Source organism: Phyllobates terribilis, unplaced genomic scaffold (genome assembly GCF_046119375.1).
Source record: "Phyllobates terribilis strain yellow unplaced genomic scaffold, ASM4611937v1 Scaffold_1__5_contigs__length_1240528914, whole genome shotgun sequence".
NCBI lineage: Eukaryota > Metazoa > Chordata > Amphibia > Anura > Dendrobatidae > Phyllobates > Phyllobates terribilis.
This window is the reverse complement of record NW_027362761.1, coordinates 278288330-278309372: the sequence shown is the minus strand read 5'-3', so window position 1 is coordinate 278309372 and position 21043 is coordinate 278288330. Positions and strand designations below refer to the sequence as shown.

Here is a 21043-nt window from a genome sequence, read left to right as displayed (position 1 = left end):
TCTTGTTTTTAACACCGTGAATTGGAAATTCCAAGTCTGGCAAATCCCTGTTATGTCTCTGATTCCTAAAACAAGATTAACTTTGTTGTTTGGTATTGACGGGGTATAATCAGAGATACGAGATGCAGTAAACCTGAGGTAGTTGAATGCATCAGAACATCCTTCACCATAAAAGGAAAAAAACAGAATATCAGGAGATAATTCCCCCACAATTTCCAATAAGACAATATTTATGTTTCTTTTTTAATAAAGACAACATAAGAGAAACATATTGCTTTATTTTTAAAAAGCAAACAAATTACCAAACAACATTTTTATTTTCTAGCCATAAATCCATCTTTACAGTCTTACTCTTCTGGCAAACATATAATGTGCATCTCAGGCAGAAGAATCCAAGCGGCCATAATGTGTGTTTTCTACACAGAACTTAAGATTCCTCAATTTGTAGAATCTAAAAGTAAAAAAAAAAAATAAGAATGATGAACACTATGAATTGTCATTTTTCATTTTTTAATTGCCCTAAAATTTTGGAATCCATTTTATAACTTTTTATAAATTCTCAATATGTATTAAGAACTTGATTTGTTACTATTGACTAGCAGAAAACCACTTGCCAGTCTGATTTAACCCCTTTACCCCCGAGGGTGGTTTGCACGTTAATGACCAGGCCAATTTTTACAATTCTGACCACTGTCACTTTATGAGGTAATAACTCTGGAACACTTCAACGGATCCCCCTGATTCTGAGGTTGTTTTTTCGTGATATATTGTACTTCATGATAGTGGTAACATTTCTTCGATAATGCTTGCGTTTATTTGTGAAACAAACGGAAATTTTGCAAAAATTTAGAAAATTTTGCAATTTTTAAAATTTTAATTTTGATGCCCTTAAATCAGAGAGATATGTCACACAAAATAGTTAATAAATATCATTTCCCACATGTCTACTTTACATCAGCACAATTTTGGAACCAAAATTTTTTTTGTTAGGGAGCTATAAGGGTTAAAAGTTGACCAGCGATTTCTAAATTTTCCAACAAAATTTGAAGTGATTTTGAGGGGCCTTTATGGAAGAAAATACCAAGAAGTGACACCATTCTAAAAACTGAAACCCTCAAGGTGCTCAAAACCACATTCAAGTAGTTTATTAACCCTTCAGGTGTTTCACAGGAATTTTTGGAATGTGGAAGGAAAAAATGAACATTTAACTTTTTTCACAAAAATGTTAATTTAGACCCCAATTTTTTTTATTTTCGCAGGGGAACAGGAAAAAATGGACCCCAAAATTTGTTGTGCAATTTGTCCTGAGCACGCCAATACCCCATATATGGGGGAAAAACACTGTTTGGGAGCACTGCAGGGCTCGGAAGGGAAGGAGCGCTATTTGGCTTTTTAAATGTAAAATTTGCTTGAATAATTAGCGGACACCATGTTACGTTTGGGGAGCCCCTGATGTGATACCAATTTGGAAACTAGACCCCTCAGGGAACTTATCTAGATGTGTGGTGAGCACCTTGAACCCCCAGGTGCTTCACAGAAGTTTAGAACATTGAGCCGTAAAAATAAAATTTTCACATTTTTGCAACAAAAATGTTTTTCAGCCTCCAATTTTGAATTTTCATAAGGGTAACAGGAGAAATTGCACCATGCAATTTGTTGTGCAAGTCCTCCTGAGTACGCTGATACCTCATATGTGGGGGAAAACCACTGTTTGGGCGCACGGCAGGGCTCGGAAGGGAAGGCGAGCCATTTGACTTTTTGAATGTAAACTTTGCTTGAATAATTAGGGGACACCATGCTGCTTTTGGAGAGCCCCTGATGTGACTAAACAGTGGAAACCCTGCACAACTGACCCCATTTTGGAAACTACCCCCCTCAAGGATTTTATCAAGGGGTATAGTGAACATTTTGAGCCCAGAGGTACGACACAAAATTTGATAACATTAGGTCATCATATTGAATAAGTTGTCATTAGTCTTGAGCTCAAGTGCTCGCTACTTGAGTTTACATCGGGTGCTCAGGTATGCACCGTGTATTGCGGGTGCTCAAGTGACATGCTCGAGTCCCCGCCCGCATGTTTCATGGTTATTAGACACCCAAAAAAAAACAATATGCAGGGATCGTGCGTGCATGGCAGACAATCCCCACAAGTTTTTTTTGGCTGTATAACAGCTGCAAAACATATGGGGCGGAGACTCGAGCATGTCACTCCAGCACCCGCAATACTTGGTGCATACCCGAGTAGTGTTGAGCAGCCCCCGTAGTGTTCGGGTTCAGTTCGGTTCGTCGAACACCGGCATGTTCGTGGAATTGTTCGTCGAACACCTTAGAACACGGTCGAACACCATCGAACACCGTTAAAACCAATGGCAGGCAAATAAAAACACATAGAAACACATAGAAAACACCTTCAAAGGTGTCCAAAAGCTGACAAACTGCTCAGAAGACACTCTCTTTAAAAAAGCCGGCCGGCAATTCAGCAGCGGCATACACCGGTACCCGACAATTTAGACAAGAAGGAATAGAGCATCACACATAGATTAGATAGATAGAAACATGTCAGTCACATATATAAGAAGTACAGTGACAGTGTTGTTTACTGTACTTGTCATTTAGTGTTAAAGGATTTATTAAAAAAAATATTAGTGTTTTCATGCACCGTCTCTTTAAAAAAGCCGGCCGGCAATTCAGCATCGGTACCCGACAATTTATAACAGAAAGAATAGAGTATCACACATAGATTAGATAGATAGAAACATGTCAGTCACATATATAAGAAGTACAGTGATAGTGTTGATTACTGTACTTGTCATTTAGTGTTAAAATAAAGAATTTATTAAAAAAAAAATTGGCGTGGGGTTCCCCGTAATTTTAGTCTCTAGCGGAGGTTAAGCAGACGGCTGGGGCAGATGGTTAAAGCCTGGGAAGGGGGTAATACCCACGGAGCTTCCCAGGCTACTAATATCAGCCCCCAGCTGAATACCTAGCCTTTACTAGCTATTAAAATGGGGGACCCCCAAAAAAATGACTTGGGGTCCCCCCTATTTTAATAGCTAGCAAAGGCTAGGCAGACAACTGGGGGCTGATATTAATAGCGCAGGAAGGGTGCCATGAATATTGGCCCCCTCCCAGGCGAGAAACACCAGCCGTCAGCCGCCCCAGAAATGGCGCATCCATAGGATGCGCCAATTCTGGCACTTAGCCTCGCTCTTCCCACTGCCCTGTAGCGGTGGCAGTGGGGTAATAGGGCTGGGGTTGATGTCAGCTTATAATGCCAGCTGACATCAAGCCCAGGTTAGTAATGGAGAGGCGTCTATAAGACACCCCCATTACTAACCCCATAGTCAAAGTTACAAAAAAACACAAACACCCAGAATAAAGTCCTTTAATTGAAATAAAGACACAATTCTTTATTGTTCTAAATTAAACCATACTTACCATCACGCCCATTCAAGCTGAAGCCAACGATCTCCTGCAATAAAAGTAAAATAATAAAGCAACATCATCCTTACCTTTCCATGGTTCCCACGACGGCTCCAGCTCTGCTACATTCACATGACAGGCTGGACCGCAGCAGAACGCTGCCATCCAGCTTGCCATGCCGCAGAGACTGAGCAGCGCAGGCATGCTTAAGCTCCTCAGTGTCTGGCTGTGACGGCATCCAGATGAGCCGAGTTCATGTCCAATGAACTCAGCACACCTCATACACGTCACTGACAGCGTGGGAAAATTCTCCTGCGCATACGGTGAGTGCAGGAGAATTTTCCCACGCTGTCAATGACGTGCATGAGGTGAGCTCATGTCCAATGAACTCAGCTCACCCCATGCACGTCACTGACAGCGTGGGAAAATTCTCAGCGCTTCAGCAGGAGAATTCTCCCACGCTGGGATGGCATTGAGATGACAGGCTGGATCACAGCTGAGCGCTGCCATCCAGCATGCCATCCTTCAAAGACACTGCAGACCGCAGGCATGCTTGCACTCTGCAGTGTCTCTGAAGGATGACAAGCTGGATGGCAGCGCTCAGCTGTGATCCAGCCTGTCATCTCAATGCCATCCCAGCGTGGGAGAATTCTCCTGCTCAAGCGCTGAGCGCAGAGAATTTTCCCACACTGTCAGTGATGTGCATGAGGTGAGCTGAGTTCATTGAACATGACCTCGGCTCATCTTTATGCCGTCACAGCCAGACACTGAGGAGCACAAGCATGCCTGCGCTTCTCAGTCTCTGCGGCATGGCAAGCTGGATGGCAGCGTTCTGCTGCGGTCCAGCCTGTCATGTGAATGTAGCAGAGCTGGAGCCGTCGTGGGAACCATGGAAAGGTAAGGATGATGTTGCTTTATTATTTTACTTTTATTGCAGGAGATCGTTGGCTTCAGCTGGAATGGGCGTGATGGTAAGTATGGTTTAATTTAGAACAATAAAGAATTGTGTCTTTATTTCAATTAAAGGACTTTATTCTGGGTGTTTGTGTTTTTTTTGTAACTTTGACTATGGGGTTAGTAATGGGGGTGTCTTATAGATGCCTCTCCATTACTAACCTGGGCTTGATGTCAGCTGGCATTATAAGCTGACATCAACCCCAGCCCTATTACCCCACAGCCACGGCTACAGGGCAGTGGGAAGAGCGAGGCTAAGTGCCAGAATTGGCGCATCCTATGGATGCGCCATTTCTGGGGCGGCTGACGGATGGTGTTTCTAGCCTGGGAGGGGGCCAATATTCATGGCACCCTTCCTGGGCTATTAATATCAGCCCCCAGCTGTCAGCCTAGCCTTTGCTAGCTATTAAAATAGGGGGAACACCACGTCATTTTTTTGGGGGTCCCCCATTTTAATAGCTAGTAAAGGCTAGGTATTCAGCTGGGGTCTGATATTAGTAGCCTGGGAAGCTCCGTGGGTATTACCCCCTTCCCAGGCTTCAACCATCTGCCCCAGCCGTCTGCTTAACCTCCGCTAGAGACTAAAATTACGGGGAACCCCACGCCAATTTTTTTTTTAATAAATCCTTTATTTTAACACTAAATGACAAGTACAGTATTCAACACTATCACTGTATTTCTTATATATGTGACTGACATGTTTCTATCTATCTAATCTATGTGTGATGCGCTATTCTTTCTGTTATAAATTGTCGGGTACCACTGCTGAATTGCCGGCCGGCTTTTTTAAAGAGACGGTGCATGAAAACACTAATATTTTTTTTAATAAATCCTTTAACACTAAATGAGAAGTACATTAACCAACACTATCACTGTACTTCTTATATATGTGACTGACATGTTTCTATCTATCTAATTTATGTGTGATACTCTATTCTTTCGGTTCTAAATTGTCGGGTACCGGTGTATGCCACTGCTGAATTGCCGGCTTTTCATGTTTCACTGTGAGCACTGTTTCCCATCGATTTGGGCAACCACTGTAATGCCACAACCACCATGGCTGTGGCATTACAGTGAGTGGCAGACAATCCCTGCGTGATTGGTGCTCTAAATAGCGCCAGACATGCAGGACACGCTTTTGGTGCACGAACAGTTATCGAACATAACCTCGAACAGCCGAATTTTTTGCAAATCGTTCGCGTTCGTCGAACGACTCGAACACCGCCCAAAACAGCTCGAATTTGAGATTGGCGAACAGTTCTAGTCGAACATCGCTCATCTCTATACCCGAGCACCCGATGCAAACTCAAGTAGCGAGCACTTGCGCTCACTAGTCGCCATATCGTCGCCATTTGTTTTCTTCACTTTCGAAAAAATCCCAATCCTAACCCTAGCACAACCCTAACCCTAACCCCAGAGTTTATTTTTTACGCCGTTCCTTGTGCGGTATAAGTGATTAGACCGCTTTATTCTTTGGGTCAGTGCAATTACAGAGATACCAGATTTATATCGGGTTTTATGATTGACAGCTGTCACACACTAAAAGACGCTTTTTTTTGCAAAGACTAGTTTTTGCATCACCATATTTTGAGAGCTATAATTTTTCCGTATTTCGGCCGACAGAGTCATATGACTGCTTGTTTTTTGCGGGACAAGTTGACGTTTTTATTGGTACCATTTTCAGGCACGTGACATTTTTTGATTGCTTTCTATTGCGATTTTTGGGAGGGAGAATAAACAAAAGCCAAAAATTCCGGAATTGATGTTTTTTTTTTCTTTATACCGTTCCGCGTGTGGTAAAATTTGATAAGGCAGCATTATTCTTTGGGTCAGTATGATTACAGCGGTACTATATTTATATTTTTTTTTTTAGGTTTTGCCGCTTTTACACAATAAAAACTATTTTATAGAAAAAATATTTTTTTGGCATCGCTTTATTCTGAGACCTATAACTTTTTTAGTTTTCGGCCGATGGAGCTGTATGGTGGCTTGTTTTTTGCGGGACAAGATGACGTTTTCAGCGGTACCATTATTTGCATTCGTATTTTTGATCACGTTTTATTGCATTTTTTGTTTGGCAGTATGATGATAAAGCATGTTTTTTTGCTTTGTTTCTTTTTTGTTTTATTACCGTGTTCACTAAAGGGACAGTTTTATAGGACAGGTCGTTCAGAACGCGGCGATACTATGGGTACTTTTATCGGGTTTTTTTCCACAATAATATTTATTTATGGGTACAATATATTTTTATTTTTGGGGATTTTTTTTCATTTTTTTTAATATTTTTACAATTTATTTTTTTTCACATTATGATTATTTTTAACTTTTACACCTTGTCCCACAATGGTATTTTCACATTTTATTTTCAGATCGCCTGTATAGCATAGAGAGCAGCAGCAGCTCCCTGTGCTATACAGGCTGTCACTGCTGTAGAGGGAGAAGATACTTTGGTCATGCACTGCGCATGACCAAAGTATCTTCCTGCTGTCTGGTGACCCGGATGTTGTCATGACGACATTGGGTCATCATGGCAACATCTGGGAGCCACGGCAGAAAGCGCTGGACGCCGGCAGGAGAGGTGAGTATCGGCGATCACCACCCCTTGCCCCAGCAATGCTGCGATCGACTTCGATCACAGCATCGAGGGGGTTAATGTTCAGGGACCACTCCCTGCACATAGTACCGGGTGTCAGCTGTGACAAACAGCTGACACCTGGCTGCGATCGCCGCGCACTGCTTGTGTGCGGGTGCGATCGCCATATGACTTAATAGTACGTCATTGGTCCAATCTGCCCAGGTCTCCATGACGTACTATTAGGTCAAACGTCAAAAAGGGGTTAATGATCACAAAAAGGCTAAAGAAATCATAGAGTCATAGAATGTTAGCATTGGAAGGGACCTCCAGGGTCATCGTGTCCAACCCCCTGCTCAATGCAGGATTCACTAAACCATCTCAGATAGATGTCTGTCCAGCCTCTGTTTGAAGATTTCCATTGAAGGAGAACTCACCACCTCTCATGGCAGCCTGTTCCACTCATTAATCACCCTCACAAAGTTTTTTCTAATATCTAATCTGTATATTCTCCCTTTCAGTTTCATTCTATTGCTTCTAGTCTTTTTCTGCAAATGAGAATAAAGCTGATCCCTTTACAGTGCGACAGCCCCAGAGATATTTGTAGACAGCTATTAAGTCTCCTCTCAGTCTTCTCTTTTGCAAGCTAAACATTCCCAAATCCTCTGTTTTTCATAGGACGTTGTTTGCAGACCGTTTTTAAATGAAACATTTAAAAATGCCACTGAAACCTGACATATTCTGTTTGCAATTCCAACCTAAACATTTCTAAGACTATTTTTCATTTTGTCTTATTTTGTGTCAAGAAAAATAATTTACCACTGGCAATGGAACAAATTGTTATCTGTTTCACTCTGCTCGGCTAATATTTTTAATACTTATCCACAGATTCTCATAAAAAATGAAATCTGCCTTTATTTTCTAATTGTGGAATTTATTTTTCTATTTTTTGTACATGATTATGGGATGGCTGCTGTTAAGTGCATTCAGAGCTCTGCTTTACATCAGCCACATGGGAATAGGCAACATTAGTCTAGATATGGTTTATTGACTTCTATAGGAAAGTTTTCTTGGCATGCTTCATATAGATGTCTTTGAGCAAGGAGGGAGAGGAGGTGAGCTGTGAACATGTATGGTGGGTCCAGTATTATCCTCTGTATATAGAGATGCACAGGCTTGGACTAGCCCACAGGAGAACAGAAGAATCCTCTGGTAGGCACCTGTGCAAGAGTGGGCCACCACCCTCGTATACAAGTAATACTTGGCGCTATATACTTGAATCACTATGTACAGACAAAGGCAGAATCTTATTAATTTAATAATCTACCCAGTTAATTGTTATATAAATGTGTGATTGAGGATAATGACACTTTAGCATTAAGCTGAAAAGTGGGATCCTGGAGTTGGTTACTGGTGGGCCTTTGGCACCCCAGTCTGAGACAAGAGATATAGTATTATCTTTCTTTGTTATCCTATCTGTAATGATAATGAGATAACTACTGAAAAGTTATCTTTACAGAACATGATGTATGGGCCTAATATTAGGGTTAGTGTTAGAGGACAGATGGTAAATAGGAAGCATTCAGTAGTTTTTTACTTTATAGTACTGTTTTAGACAGGTGTGGAAAAAATGCTGCAAAGTAAAAATGCTTTCAAATAAAGAAGTATTAAGACTTTACTTTTTATAAATTAACAAAATACAAAGTGAATGAACAAAAGCGAAATCTAAATCAAATCAACTTTTGGTTTTGACCTTCTTTTGATTTCTAAACAGAATGAAAGCATCAATTCTTCTAAGTACACTTGCAATTTTTTTTAAAGGAACTCAACTTTGAATTTGTTCCAAACATCTCAGAGAACTAACTACAAATGTTCTGTGGATGAAGTCTTGCCCAAATCCTTCTGTCTTTTTATGTAACTCCACACAGATTCGATGAAGTTAAGATCAGGGCTCTTTGAGGGCCATATCATCACTCCTTGTTATTAATTACACTGAACATAGTTCTTCTTGACATTGGCTGTATGTTTGGACTTGTGGTCATGCTGCAAAATAAATTTCAAGCTAATCAGATGCCTCCCTGATGGTACTGCATGATGGATAAGTATCTGCCTGTTATGCTCAGTATTTAGTACACAAAGAAATAGTCAAAGTTTACCACCATAGAAACAGTGGTGGGACAAGGAAACTTCATGCTTATTTCCTTTTGAAAGCAGAAGATAATCAGCAGTCCCATCAACTCATAACTAAGAGCAACCAGTGGGACCCAGCTACACCTATCTACTGGTCGCAGAAGTCTAGCCAAAGTAGTCTACATGGTAGAATTGTGGTCAAAACGACATGGAAACAGGTCCAGGTGACTCAACTAAGCATGAAAACATAGGAACTGAAAAGCAGAAAAATAGCAGCAAGTGCTCTGGACTAATAAGTCAAAATCTGAAATATTTGACTACAGCAGAAGCCAAAAGGCTGGACAGCGTTTCCATAATGAGTGTATGCAGCAACAGTGATGTGTGGTAGCAGTTTCATGCAAGTTTGGGGCTGCATTTCAGCTAATGAAGTTGGGTATGTGGTCAGGATTAAGGGTGTCCCCAATGCTGGGAAATACAGACAGATACTTATCCATTATGCAATACTAACTTAGAATTGTCTGACGGGCTCCAAATTTGAAAGAAGAACAAGAGGTCCTGGAAGTGATGATATGGCCACCACTGAGCCCTGATCTCAACATCATCCAGCCTGTCTGGGATTACATGGAGAGGGAAAAGGATTTGTACATGTCTATATCCATAGAAGAATTGTTGTTAGTTTACCGAGATGTTTGGAACAACCTCACTACCAAGTTCCTTCAAAAACTGTGTGCAATGTACCTAGAAGAATTGATGCTGATTTGAATGCAAAGGTTGGTCACACCAAATATTGATTTGATCTAGATTTCTCTTTTGTTCATTTACTTTGCATGTTATTAATTAAAAAAATAAACTATTAACACTTCTATTTTAGAATGCAACATTTTTTTCACACCTATCTAAAAAAAATTCATATTGCTGCATGTGTCTGTAACACGTGTATGTTTATATGTTTGTAATGTGAATACATGTGTGTAAAGTGTATGTGCTGTGATATATACACTGCCCAAAAAAATAAAGGGAACACTTAAACAACAGAATATAACTCCAAGTAAATAAAACTTCTGTGAAATCAAACTGTCCACTTAGGAAGCAACACTGATTGACAATCAAGTTCACATGCTGTTATGCAAATGGAATAGACAATAGATGGAAATTATTGGCAATTATCAAGACACCCTCAATAAAGTAGCGGTTCTGCAGGTGGGGACCACAGACCACATCTCAGTACCATTGCTTTCTGGCTGATGTTTTGGTCACTTTTGAATGTTGGTTGTGCTTTCACACTCGTGGTAGCATGAGACGGACTCTACAACCCAGAGAAGTTGCTCAGGTAGTGCAGCTCATCCAGGATGGCACATCAATGCGAGCTGTGGCAAGAAGGTTTGCTGTGTCTGTCAGCGTAGTGTCCAGAGCCTGGAGGCGCTACCAGGAGACAGGCCAGTACACCAGGAGACGTGGAGGGGGCCGTAGGAGGGCAAAAAAACAGCAGCAGGACCGCTACCTCCGCCTTTGTGCAAGGAGGAACAGGAGGAGCACTGCCAGAGCCCTGCAAAATGACCTCCAGCAGGCCACAAATGTGTCTGCACAAATGGTTAGAAACTGACTCCATGAGAGTGGTATGAGGGCCCGACATCCACAGATGGGGGTTGTGCTCACAGCCCAACACCGTGCAGGACGCTTGGCATTTGCCACAGAAAACCAGGATTGGCAAAGTCACCACTGGAGCCCTGTGCTCTTCACAGATGAAAGCAGGTTCACACTGAGCACATGTGACAGACGTGACTGAGTCTGGAGACGCCGTGTAGAGCGATCTTCTGCTGGCAACATCCTTCAGCATGACCGGTTTGGCAATGGGTCAGTAATGGTGTGGGGTGGCTTTTCTTTGGAGGGCCGCACAGCCCTCCATGTGCTCGCCAGAGGTAGCATGACTGCCATTAGGTACCGAGATGAGATCCTCAGACCCCTTGTGATACCATATGCTGGTGTGGTTTGCCGCGGGTTCCTCCTAATGCAGGACAATGCCAGACCTCATGTGGCTGGAGTGTGTCAGCAGTTCCTGCAAGATGAAGGCATTGTAGCTATGGACTGGCCTGCCCGTTCCCCAGACCTGAATCCGATTGAGCACATCTGGGACATCATGTCTCACTCCATCCACCAACCACAGACTGTTCAGGAGTTGGCGGATGCTTTAGTCGAGGTTTGGGAGGAGATCCCACAGGAGACCATCCGCAACCTCATCAGGAGCATGCCCAGGTGTTGTAGGGAGGTCATACAGGGACGTTGAGGCCACACACAATACTGAGTCTCATTTTGAATTGTTTTAAGGACATTATATCAAAGTTGGATGAGCTTGTAGTGTGTTTTTCCACTGTAATTTTGGGGGTGACTCCAAATCCAGGCCTCCATTGGTTAATAAATTTGATTTCCATTGATGATTTTTGTGTGATTTTGTTGTCAGCACATTCAACTTTGTACAGAACAAAGTATTCGTTGAGAATATTTAATTCATTCAGATCTAGGATGTGTTATTTGCGTGTTCCCTTTATTTTTGTGAGCAGTGTATATATACCGGGTGGGCCATTTATATTGATACACCTAAATAAAATGGGAATGGTTGGTGATATCAACTTACTGTTTGTGGCACGTTAGTATATGGGAGGGGAAAAACTTTTCCAGATGGATGGTGACCATGGTGGCCATTTTGAAGTCGGCCATTTTGGATCCAACTTTATTTTTTTCAATGGGAAGAGGGTCATGTGACACATCAAACTTATTGAGAATTTCATAAGAAAAACAATGGTGTGCTTGGTTTTAACGTAACTCTATTCTTTCATGAGTTATTTACAAGTTTCTCTTTGTGTAGGTGTATCCAAATAAATGGCCCACCCTGTATTTATATAAATACACAGTATATACCTGTGTATATATGCAAGCAATATATGCAATATTGCAACATATGCAATATAGGAGTGTATTATACAGTGAAACTATATATGTGTATTTGAAAAAACTTTGACAGAAGCCAGCAATTAATTTTCAAATACAGATAAAAACATTAATATTAGCATTAATATTAATGTTTTATCTATATTTGGAAATTAAGTGCTGGATTTCGTCAACAGTTTTTTCTAGTATGTCTCTTCTTCTCCAGCTAAACTATAATTATGATTCAAGCACTTCTCATGGATTCACATTTGTTTGAGAAGTGTATATATATTTTTTCTTTTGAGAACTATATATGTGTGCAGCATAGCTCTGTTAAAATTGTGAGCTGTACACATAAAATAGATATGCAGTAAATGTTATTTTTGTAGTATGACTATCTTATTTACCATTCTGGAATTTTGCCATTCAGGAATTCGACATTATCCTCAATAAAGATGGATAGGTTTGCTCACATATACAGTACAAGAATATTTTTGTTAATTACTTAAAATAATATTTTATTAATAATAAAGCACGATTTAATCCTACTTTGTAAATAAAACAAAACTGCATCAATGAACTGTGGCCTTTTGTATGGCGTGAATCCATAATTCCCTTTGTTATGTAGTTCAAAAATTTCAAGTCACACAACTCATAGAGCAAAGCTAATCTTAAAAACTTGCAATTGGAATGGCTGTTTCATGAATTTGCTGCTGGATGAAGATAAGACCTGGTGTTGCTTTAATTACCACTGTAATTTGGTCACAGCAAATTTAGATGAAAGTCTGTTTATTCTTCCTGTTAAAGGAACTTAATGATCTTATACATGCATGGAAATATTTCATCATTTGCTTAACTCATTAATGACAAGTATTTTGAAAAATGTGCAGAACTAAATGAAAATCAGAGGCATAGTCTAACGTTTCATTAAAGGATTGTATTATAAAATCTGTGATATTCCCTTTTGAGCAGTGTTGCTATTATTTACTTTATAACGATGATATTTGGCACTTTATAGATAGTTTTAAATGGCTTAAACTAAGCCTTGTTAACATGAATCCTGGCTCATACACTGGAGATTTTATTCTACACATTCACAGAAGCAAAAAGGAAAAAAAAATGTAATGAAAGCACTAAAAGCAGCTCCTTGTTGGCTATCTTCCTGCTTCTAGAAATGAAAAGTAAACTAGCAGACTCATGTAAATGGAATCACATTAGTCTACCTGCCTCCTCCATTAACTAGAGAAGGCCACAATAAAGGCTAGAGGGAAGGCTTCTGACTATAGCTTTATGCTTATGAAAAAAATTGTAATCTTTAGTTTTGGTGTAATATATTACAATAACTATTAATAGCTAGTGATTCATTTTAAATATCATAGGGTGGCTTAGTAAGGTTCTGGGTTCAAATCCCACCATAGACAACATCTCAAAGGAGTTTGTATGTTCTACCTGAGTTTGCGTGGGTTTTCTCGGGGTACTTTGGTTTCCTGCCACACTCCAAAGACATACTGATAGGAAATGTAGATTGTAGGGACAGTGATGATAATGTCCATAAAAACACTGCAGAATGTGATGGCGCTATATAAATATGTTAATTAAATAATACAAAGAAAGAACCTATCCTCATATTCCCTCAATGATCTGATTTAATACTTAAAGCGCTCCTCCTGCCTCCCTTCATCTCTCAGAGAAGTGATTGTCTGGCTGTTGTGTATACATAGATACAAATTAGCCTGTCAGTCAGGGCCCAGACATACAAAGAGGGAAGGACTACAGAGGTTAGCACTGCAGACTTGCAGCGGTGGCGTCCTGGGTTCAAATCCCACCAAGGACAATATCTGCAAGGAGTTTGTATGTTCTCCCCGTGTTTGTGTGGGTTTCCTCCGGGTTCTCCGGTTTCCTCCCACACTCCAGAGACATAATGATAGGGAATTTAAATTGTGAGTCCCAATGGGGACAGCAATGATAATGACTGTAAAGTGCTGCAAAATTAATGGCGCTATATAAGCGAGTAAAATAAATAAATAAATGTAGTGGACTCATAAACTATGCGTCTGGTATATTCTTTTATTGCTTGAAGTAGCCAAGTAACACAACAATTTTCGTGCTATTTGGCTATCAGGACTACTGACCTTTATCTATATTATGCTGCAATTACATAGGATAGCTTATTAAAATGACACATTTTAATATTTATTTTCCATCCTCACAAATCACCACTTTATCAAGTTATCACCACTTAAAGGGGATGTCCACTTTTGAGGACAATCTTTTTTTTTACCTAAATGAATGCAGCTGGGGCAAAAAAACATTTTTGCAATTGGGTTTCGTTACATTTTTTTAAACAGTTTGCCTACTATTACCTCTGTTTTGCACTGTCACAGGTTCTCCTCCTTCTCCTTTTAGTGCAGCTTTATCACACACTGCACAGCTCTCCAGTCCATAAACTGGCTGGTAGTTGAGGAGCATATGACTAGACCTGTCCATCAGCCTTGTCCGATGGAAAAGCAGATTTCTCAGGTGAGGTTTTCAATTGGACAAGGTTGATGGACAAGTCTGGTCACATGTTCCGCCAATAGCAGACATTTTATGGACTAGAGAGCTGTGCAGTCTGTGAGTAAAGCTCCAGTAACAAGAGCAGGAGTAGAACCGGCCATACCTATATAATAGCAAGTGCCACAAAATCATATCCCCAACACGTCTGATAAAATAAATATAATGCGGCCAACCCCGTTATCTCATCCTGCAGCCTGCAATAGAAGCTGCAAAACAGGTTATAGGAGGTAAACGGTGCAGAATTTTTAATGAAACCTAAATGCAAAAATAATTTCTAGCACCATTTAGGGAAGAAAAAAAAAATGTCCACCAAGATGTACAACCCCTTCAACCTGTAAATATGGAACTGCAAAAAAAAAAACAGAAATCCACACAGTAATACTACGCATCATGGTAGTATCACAACATATTTTCAGAGCAAAGTGAAGCAATACTAGTTAGCCTACACTACACGAGCAGTTGTTATAAGGGGTCCAGAATACATATCTGGATAGCTGTTAAAGGGGAACAAGTCCATGCAATGAAGCCAGGACAGTCTCTTATGGGGATAAACCAAATTACACAGACAATTTGCTGTTATAGTCTATACATTCAGACTATGGAAAAAGTCCAGACTAAGCAGATAGGTTTCTGTTATAGTGGCATGTAAAAGTTTGGGCACCCCTGGTCAAAAATGTTCTTGTCTTGAATAGTGTTGAGCCACCCCCGTAGTGTTCGAGTTCGGTTCGGTTCGTCGAACACCCGTGTGTTCGCCGAACTGTTCGTCGAACACCTTCGAACACCGTTAAAACCAATGGCAGGCAAACAAAAACACATAGAAACACATAGAAAACACCTTCAAAGGTGTCCAAAAGCTGACAAACTGCTCAGAAGACATAACTAACACATGGAAAAGTGACAAGTACATATAGTCATGCGAAAATAAAAGAGATGGAGGAGTAAAAGGAGGGGGAGACACAGATATAGGCATGTCATGCCCTTCTAAAATCCAAAAAGTGAGAAGCCGACACGGCCAGTCCGCTCCTGCCCGTGCCACCTCCGTGTCGCCGGGTTTGTGCCAGAGCCGCGGTGAACCCTGACGGCCAGCCCCCCTCTCCAAATACTGGTGCCTGTCCGCTGGTGGGTCGAGCGAGCCCCCCTGTGGTGGAGGCAGCTCTAAGCTTTTTAATTTAAATTGTCTCTCTAATTTGAATGAATACACTTTAAATCCATTTACAAGGATCTATTGGAGGGCAAGTCTCATGCCAGCAGCCACGTAATTCCAGCTCCAGTAGCGTCCACTAAAGCTGCTGCAGTTAAAAAGCTTTTATAAGGATCGAGCTCGGCTGTCCACCGCAAGGCATCCTACTGCCAGTCCCAGCCCCTATGCCTTGGGGTGCCTCCTGATGCTCTTCACTGAGTATCCCGTGGTCCCGAAGCATTTCCTTTGAAAAAATGAAGTGTCCAAACTACAGGTGGTGTAGCTTGCTTAACAGCCGGGATAATCCGCTGACTAGCAGACCCTGCTACTAGGCACAAAGTATTTCCTGGGCTAGATGCAGTTAAAAATTTGTAATTAGATACTCTCATTGGATGCTGAGAAAGCATTCCATAGAGTCTCCTGGCACGCCATATATGATTCTCTTTAAAAGCTTGGGGTAGGGGTCTAGGGGACCCTTTTATAGCCAAAATCACGGCCCTGTATTGCAATACGTCACCTAGGCTGAAGATAAATGGAACTGTAGCACCCTGAGGGCTCGGTTGCTACAGAGGTATTGCACCTCACCCAGAGGTGTGATATCTCACTCTCAGGTAAGGATGTAGTGTGGATCAGGACCCGACACCTGCATGCATTACACCACATTGCCGTGGGGCAGGGCGACCAATATGCCCCTGAGATGGGCACGACAGTCCCTGTCCCTGGCTGGAGTGGGGGGAGGGAACACTGAGGAAGGGGAACCCTGTAGTGCAGGAGCAGGGAGGAAGCAGTTCCTGGGTGCATTGAGAAGGGAGTATAAAAGGTGGGCACCATCTTAGTTCAGTGCAGAGAAGTCTGAGCAGAAGTGGCAGGGAGCAGGGGCTCTGCATGAGCTCTGCTCCGGAGGCGGGCCTAGTAACAGAGGCCCAGGCCTGGAAGAGGGAGAAGGAAGGAAGAGGAGCGGAGAAGGCTCCAGGAACGAGGAACGAAGGGATCTCAGGGGTGCGGACGGGCGAGTCGCCACCGCACGCCAGAATCCACCTGCGTGGAGGGGTCAGGCCAAAGGGGGAGACCGGTCCCCGAAACTAGTGGAGGCAGGAAACGACCCTCAGCTAGAAACAGGAGGCTGTGACATTTTATGTGGCGCAGCCCCTCGCTACACCCGCTAGGAAGGCACCACATAGGGTCAGGGAAACTGGCACCAAGTTTACCAAGAGGAGGCCCGAGGCAGCCGGACAGAAGGGTTGGTAAGAAAGGCCAGACAAAGGACACACAAAGCTTCCTGTGAAGCGCTCCAAAGTTATCTGGGAGTTGTCTGAGCCCCTCACCTGGTGAGCACAGTACGACGTGGGCAGCCGTTACCTGCAGACGTGGTCTGGATAATAAGAACTGTGAGTAAAGGCCCTGGACTGCATCACTGACTCCGTGTCATTACTGCTGCTGCCCTGCACCATCACCCCCATCCTCCGCATACACTGCCCTGAGGCTATACTCCTCCCGTGGGGAGTTATGCTACGCTCTGCTGCACCCACAACACCAGCCTCAGCGGTCTGCCCTGGAGCGGCGGTTCACTCTGACCGCAATCCACGGGTGGCGTAGTCAGACATTTAAACATCAAAACCACATAAATAGTTCCGCCACTGGTTTGACCGCCCTGAGCCACGGAACCGGGTTGCCGCCACGGAGACTACAACCACCAGCATCCACCAAAAAGGGTCCGGCTCCGGGTGTCCCAAGGACCAGGGGGCGCGTCAGAACATTTTCATCACCTTTCACAATCACCAATGGGACAAGGCAGGGATGTTCTCTGTCCCCTCTCTTATACATCCTAGTGACGGAGCACCTGCTCTCATCAATTCGCCATAACCCCAATATTAGGTGGATTGAGGTGGGAGGCACCGAGTACAAGTGCTCTCTATTTGCTGATGATGTCCTAGTATATATCACTCAATCACATATATCCATCCATGCTGTTATGGCTGAAATAGATCACTTTGTTACATGGTCAAATTTTAAAATCAATGCAGCGAAGTCTGAGGCCCTCGATGTCTCCCTCCCCAAATCCATATAGGATTCCATCCAGTCCAACTTTCCCTTTGCCTGGCCCTCACAGAGTATCAAATACTTAGGAATTCCTATTCATAGAGACCTCTCCCATCTATGTTATCTTAATTTTGGGCCCTTTATTGAACAACTCCATACAGACCACGGTTGGCAAGTTAGAACTGTAAGATTCACTACGTGAACCACTGGTGTTTTGTGGAAAAGCACATGTACACTGTGTTCCAAATTATTATGCAAAAAGTGTTTAGGAGTGATAAGGGAAGAATTTGTTTGTTTGTCAGTTAAACTCATTGATGGTGATGTGTGTCAGGGCTCTTTATATCACTGTAAGCAATTGCAGACACCTGTGCTAATTAGTTTGGCAGGTGTGTCCAATGAAAGGCAAGACTACTTAAGAAGGCTCTCTCACATTATTCAGCAGCCTACATTTTCTGCCAAAATGGGAAAGAAAAAGGATGTGTCGGCTGCTGAGAAGCAACAAATTGTGGAGTGTTTAGGTCAAGGCATGACTACAATCAACATTGTGCGATGATCAGGATGAAGTGTCTTGGCAATCAAGAAGTATGTAGCTGATTCACAGTACACACGTGTGCGTGCTGATAAGGGCAAATTGAGGACTCTTTCCTACAGGCAATTACGTCAGGTTGAAAGAGCAGCGGCAAAAAAGCCTTGTCATAACAGCAGACAAGTTTTTGAAGCTGCTTGTGCCTCCAACGTCCCCCGAACAACAAGATGCAGGGTCCTTCAGAGGTTTGCAGCTGTGCATACGCCATCCTGTCGACCTCCTCTATCCACTTCACACAAGCAGAAACGGCTCCAGTGGGCCAAACATTACATGAAGACTGATTTCAAAACTGTTTTGTTCACGGATGAGTGCCGTGCAGCGCTCGATGGTCCAGATGGATGGAGTGGAGGATGGCTGGTTGATGGACACCCCACGCAAACACGGCTACAGCGCCAACAAGGAGGAGGTGGAGTAATGTTTTGGGCTGGAATCATGGGGAGAGAGATTGTCGGCCCCTTTAGGATCCCTGAAGGCGCTAAAGATGAACTCCATAATGTATGTGGATTTTCTCAAACAGCACTTCCTGCCATGGTTCAAGAAGAAGAACCGTGTATTTCACAGCAAGATCATTTTTCTGCATGATAATGCACCATCTCATGCTGCACATAAAACATCTGCATCTCTGGCTGATATGGGCATAAAAGGGGACAAACTTATGGTGTGACCCCCATGCTCCCCTGACCTCTACCCCATTCAGAACCTTTGGAGCATCATTAAAAGGAGTGTCTATGATGGCGGGAGGCAGTTCACATCTAAGCAACAGCTCTGGGAGGGTATTCTGTCCTCATGCAAAACAATTGAAGCAGAAACCATCCAAAACCTGACAAATTCAATAGACGAGAGAGTTCAGAAGCTCCTTTCGAACAAGGGGTCCTATGTGAAAATGTAACATCACCTAGAATAAAGTTTTGAGTTGAAAACTGTTTGATTTCAGTTTCTAACAACCTGCCAATGCTTATAATTTCAAAAATGACCATTTTTTTGGTCTTTATTAAAATGAAAAGGTTGATCGAAAAGTTTGGGGGATCTAAGAGTGTGGCAACCCAGTAGTCATGATTACTTCGAATTCTGACAATATGAGGGTCATGCTGCAGGTAGTGCAGCAAGAAGGCACTTATGTGTCTTGCGCATCTCGGAGCCCCAAAATAATTTTCCGGGCTAGATGCAGCTAAAAATTATTTTTAATTTTAAATCTGGTGGAGCTTATTATAGATGGCCTAATAGGATCAGTGCTGCACACTGCTACAAAGCCCAAATTATTTTCCAGTCAAGATACAGATAAACATGATTAGTAATTTGAAAGCTTAAAACGGTTGGTAGGGTGATTTTAAACAATCATCAAGCTTTTACTCTCCCCAGGATGACACAGGGGTAGAAAAGTCGTTTCGGATCCATGATTTGTTCATCTTTATGAACGTGAGTCTGTCTACATTATCAGTGGAGAGCCGCGTGCGCTTATCTGTCAGAACACCACCAGCAGGGCTGAACACACGTTCAGACAGAACGCTGGCTGCGGGGCATGACAAGATCTCCAAGGCGTAAGTGGCTAGCTCCGGCCATTTATCCAGATTGGAAGCCCAAAAAGAGCAAGGGTCCAGTGACACAGTCGTGGCTTCAATGTTTACTTGGAGATACTCCTGTACCATCGTCTCTAGGCGTTGACTATGTGTCAGACTTCTTGTCTCCTGTGGCCTTGCAAAGGATGGGCTAAAAAAGTGGTGAAATGATTCCGCAAAATTGATGTTACCACCAGATACTGTGGTTCTGTTACGGTTTGAGTGCTGAACACTTGACGGTCCCACGGTTGGCAAGTTGGAACTGTGAGATTCACTACGTGCACCACTGGTATTTTGTGGAAAAGCACATGTAAGATTCTGCAACAGTCTCTGCTGATACTCCTGCATGCGTGCATCCCTTGCTATGGCAGGAATAATTTCTGCAAATTTACTTTTGTACCGGGGATCTAACAGTGTGGCAACCCAGTAGTCAGGATTATTTCTAATTCTCACAATTCGAGGGTCATGTTGCAGGTAGTGCAGCAAGAAGGCACTCATGTGTGTTGCGCATCCAGGAGCACCAAGTCCCTGTTGTGTTGGTGGCGAGGTAACAATCATGCTTCCTTCCTCTGTCCTCTCCCCCCAACCTCGCACAACAGAAATGTGATCAAGGTCTCCCTCATCTGATGAGTCTTCCATCAGTTCGTCCTCCACTTCTTCCTGGGCTCCTGCACCTTCCTCACTAGTTTGGCTGCTACCATGCGCCCTGGTAAAACCATCTCCCCCACCCTCACATGCCTGCCGCCTTGGTGCTGCCGACCGTCTGGACCTTGCAGATGTTAGCCCTTCCGCATACAACTCCTCCTCCTCTACTTCCTCCACCTCCTCTTGTGCCACCACCTGACTTCGAATTCTGTTTAACATGTGCTCCAGCATGTAAATCACCGGAATAGTCATGCTGATAATGGCATCGTCAGCACTAAACATCTTCGTCGCCATTTCAAAACTGTGCAGAAGGGTGCATAGGTCCCTGATCTGAGACCACTCCTCCAGCGTGATTTGCCCCACCTCTGAATCTCGTTGGCCCAGGCTATACGTCAGAACGTATTGCACCAGGGCTTGTCGGTGCTGCCACAGTCGCTGCAACATGTGCAGAGTTGAATTCCACCGGGTAGGCACAT

At 42.8% G+C, this 21043-nt stretch overlaps 1 protein-coding gene across 3 annotated transcripts in view; it reads right to left on the bottom strand.

Moving 5' to 3' along the window:
* Nucleotides 1-306: 306 nt before the first annotated feature.
* Nucleotides 307-21043, bottom strand: part of MYO18B (myosin XVIIIB) — a 1187635-nt gene continuing 1166898 nt past the window's right edge. For all 3 annotated transcript variants that reach the window (XM_073672938.1, XM_073672946.1, XM_073672953.1), the window contains one exon: nt 307-451. In XM_073672938.1, coding sequence (XP_073529039.1) covers nt 438-451 — 14 coding nt within the window. In that variant the 3' untranslated portion in view covers nt 307-437. The remainder of the gene's footprint in view (nt 452-21043) is intronic.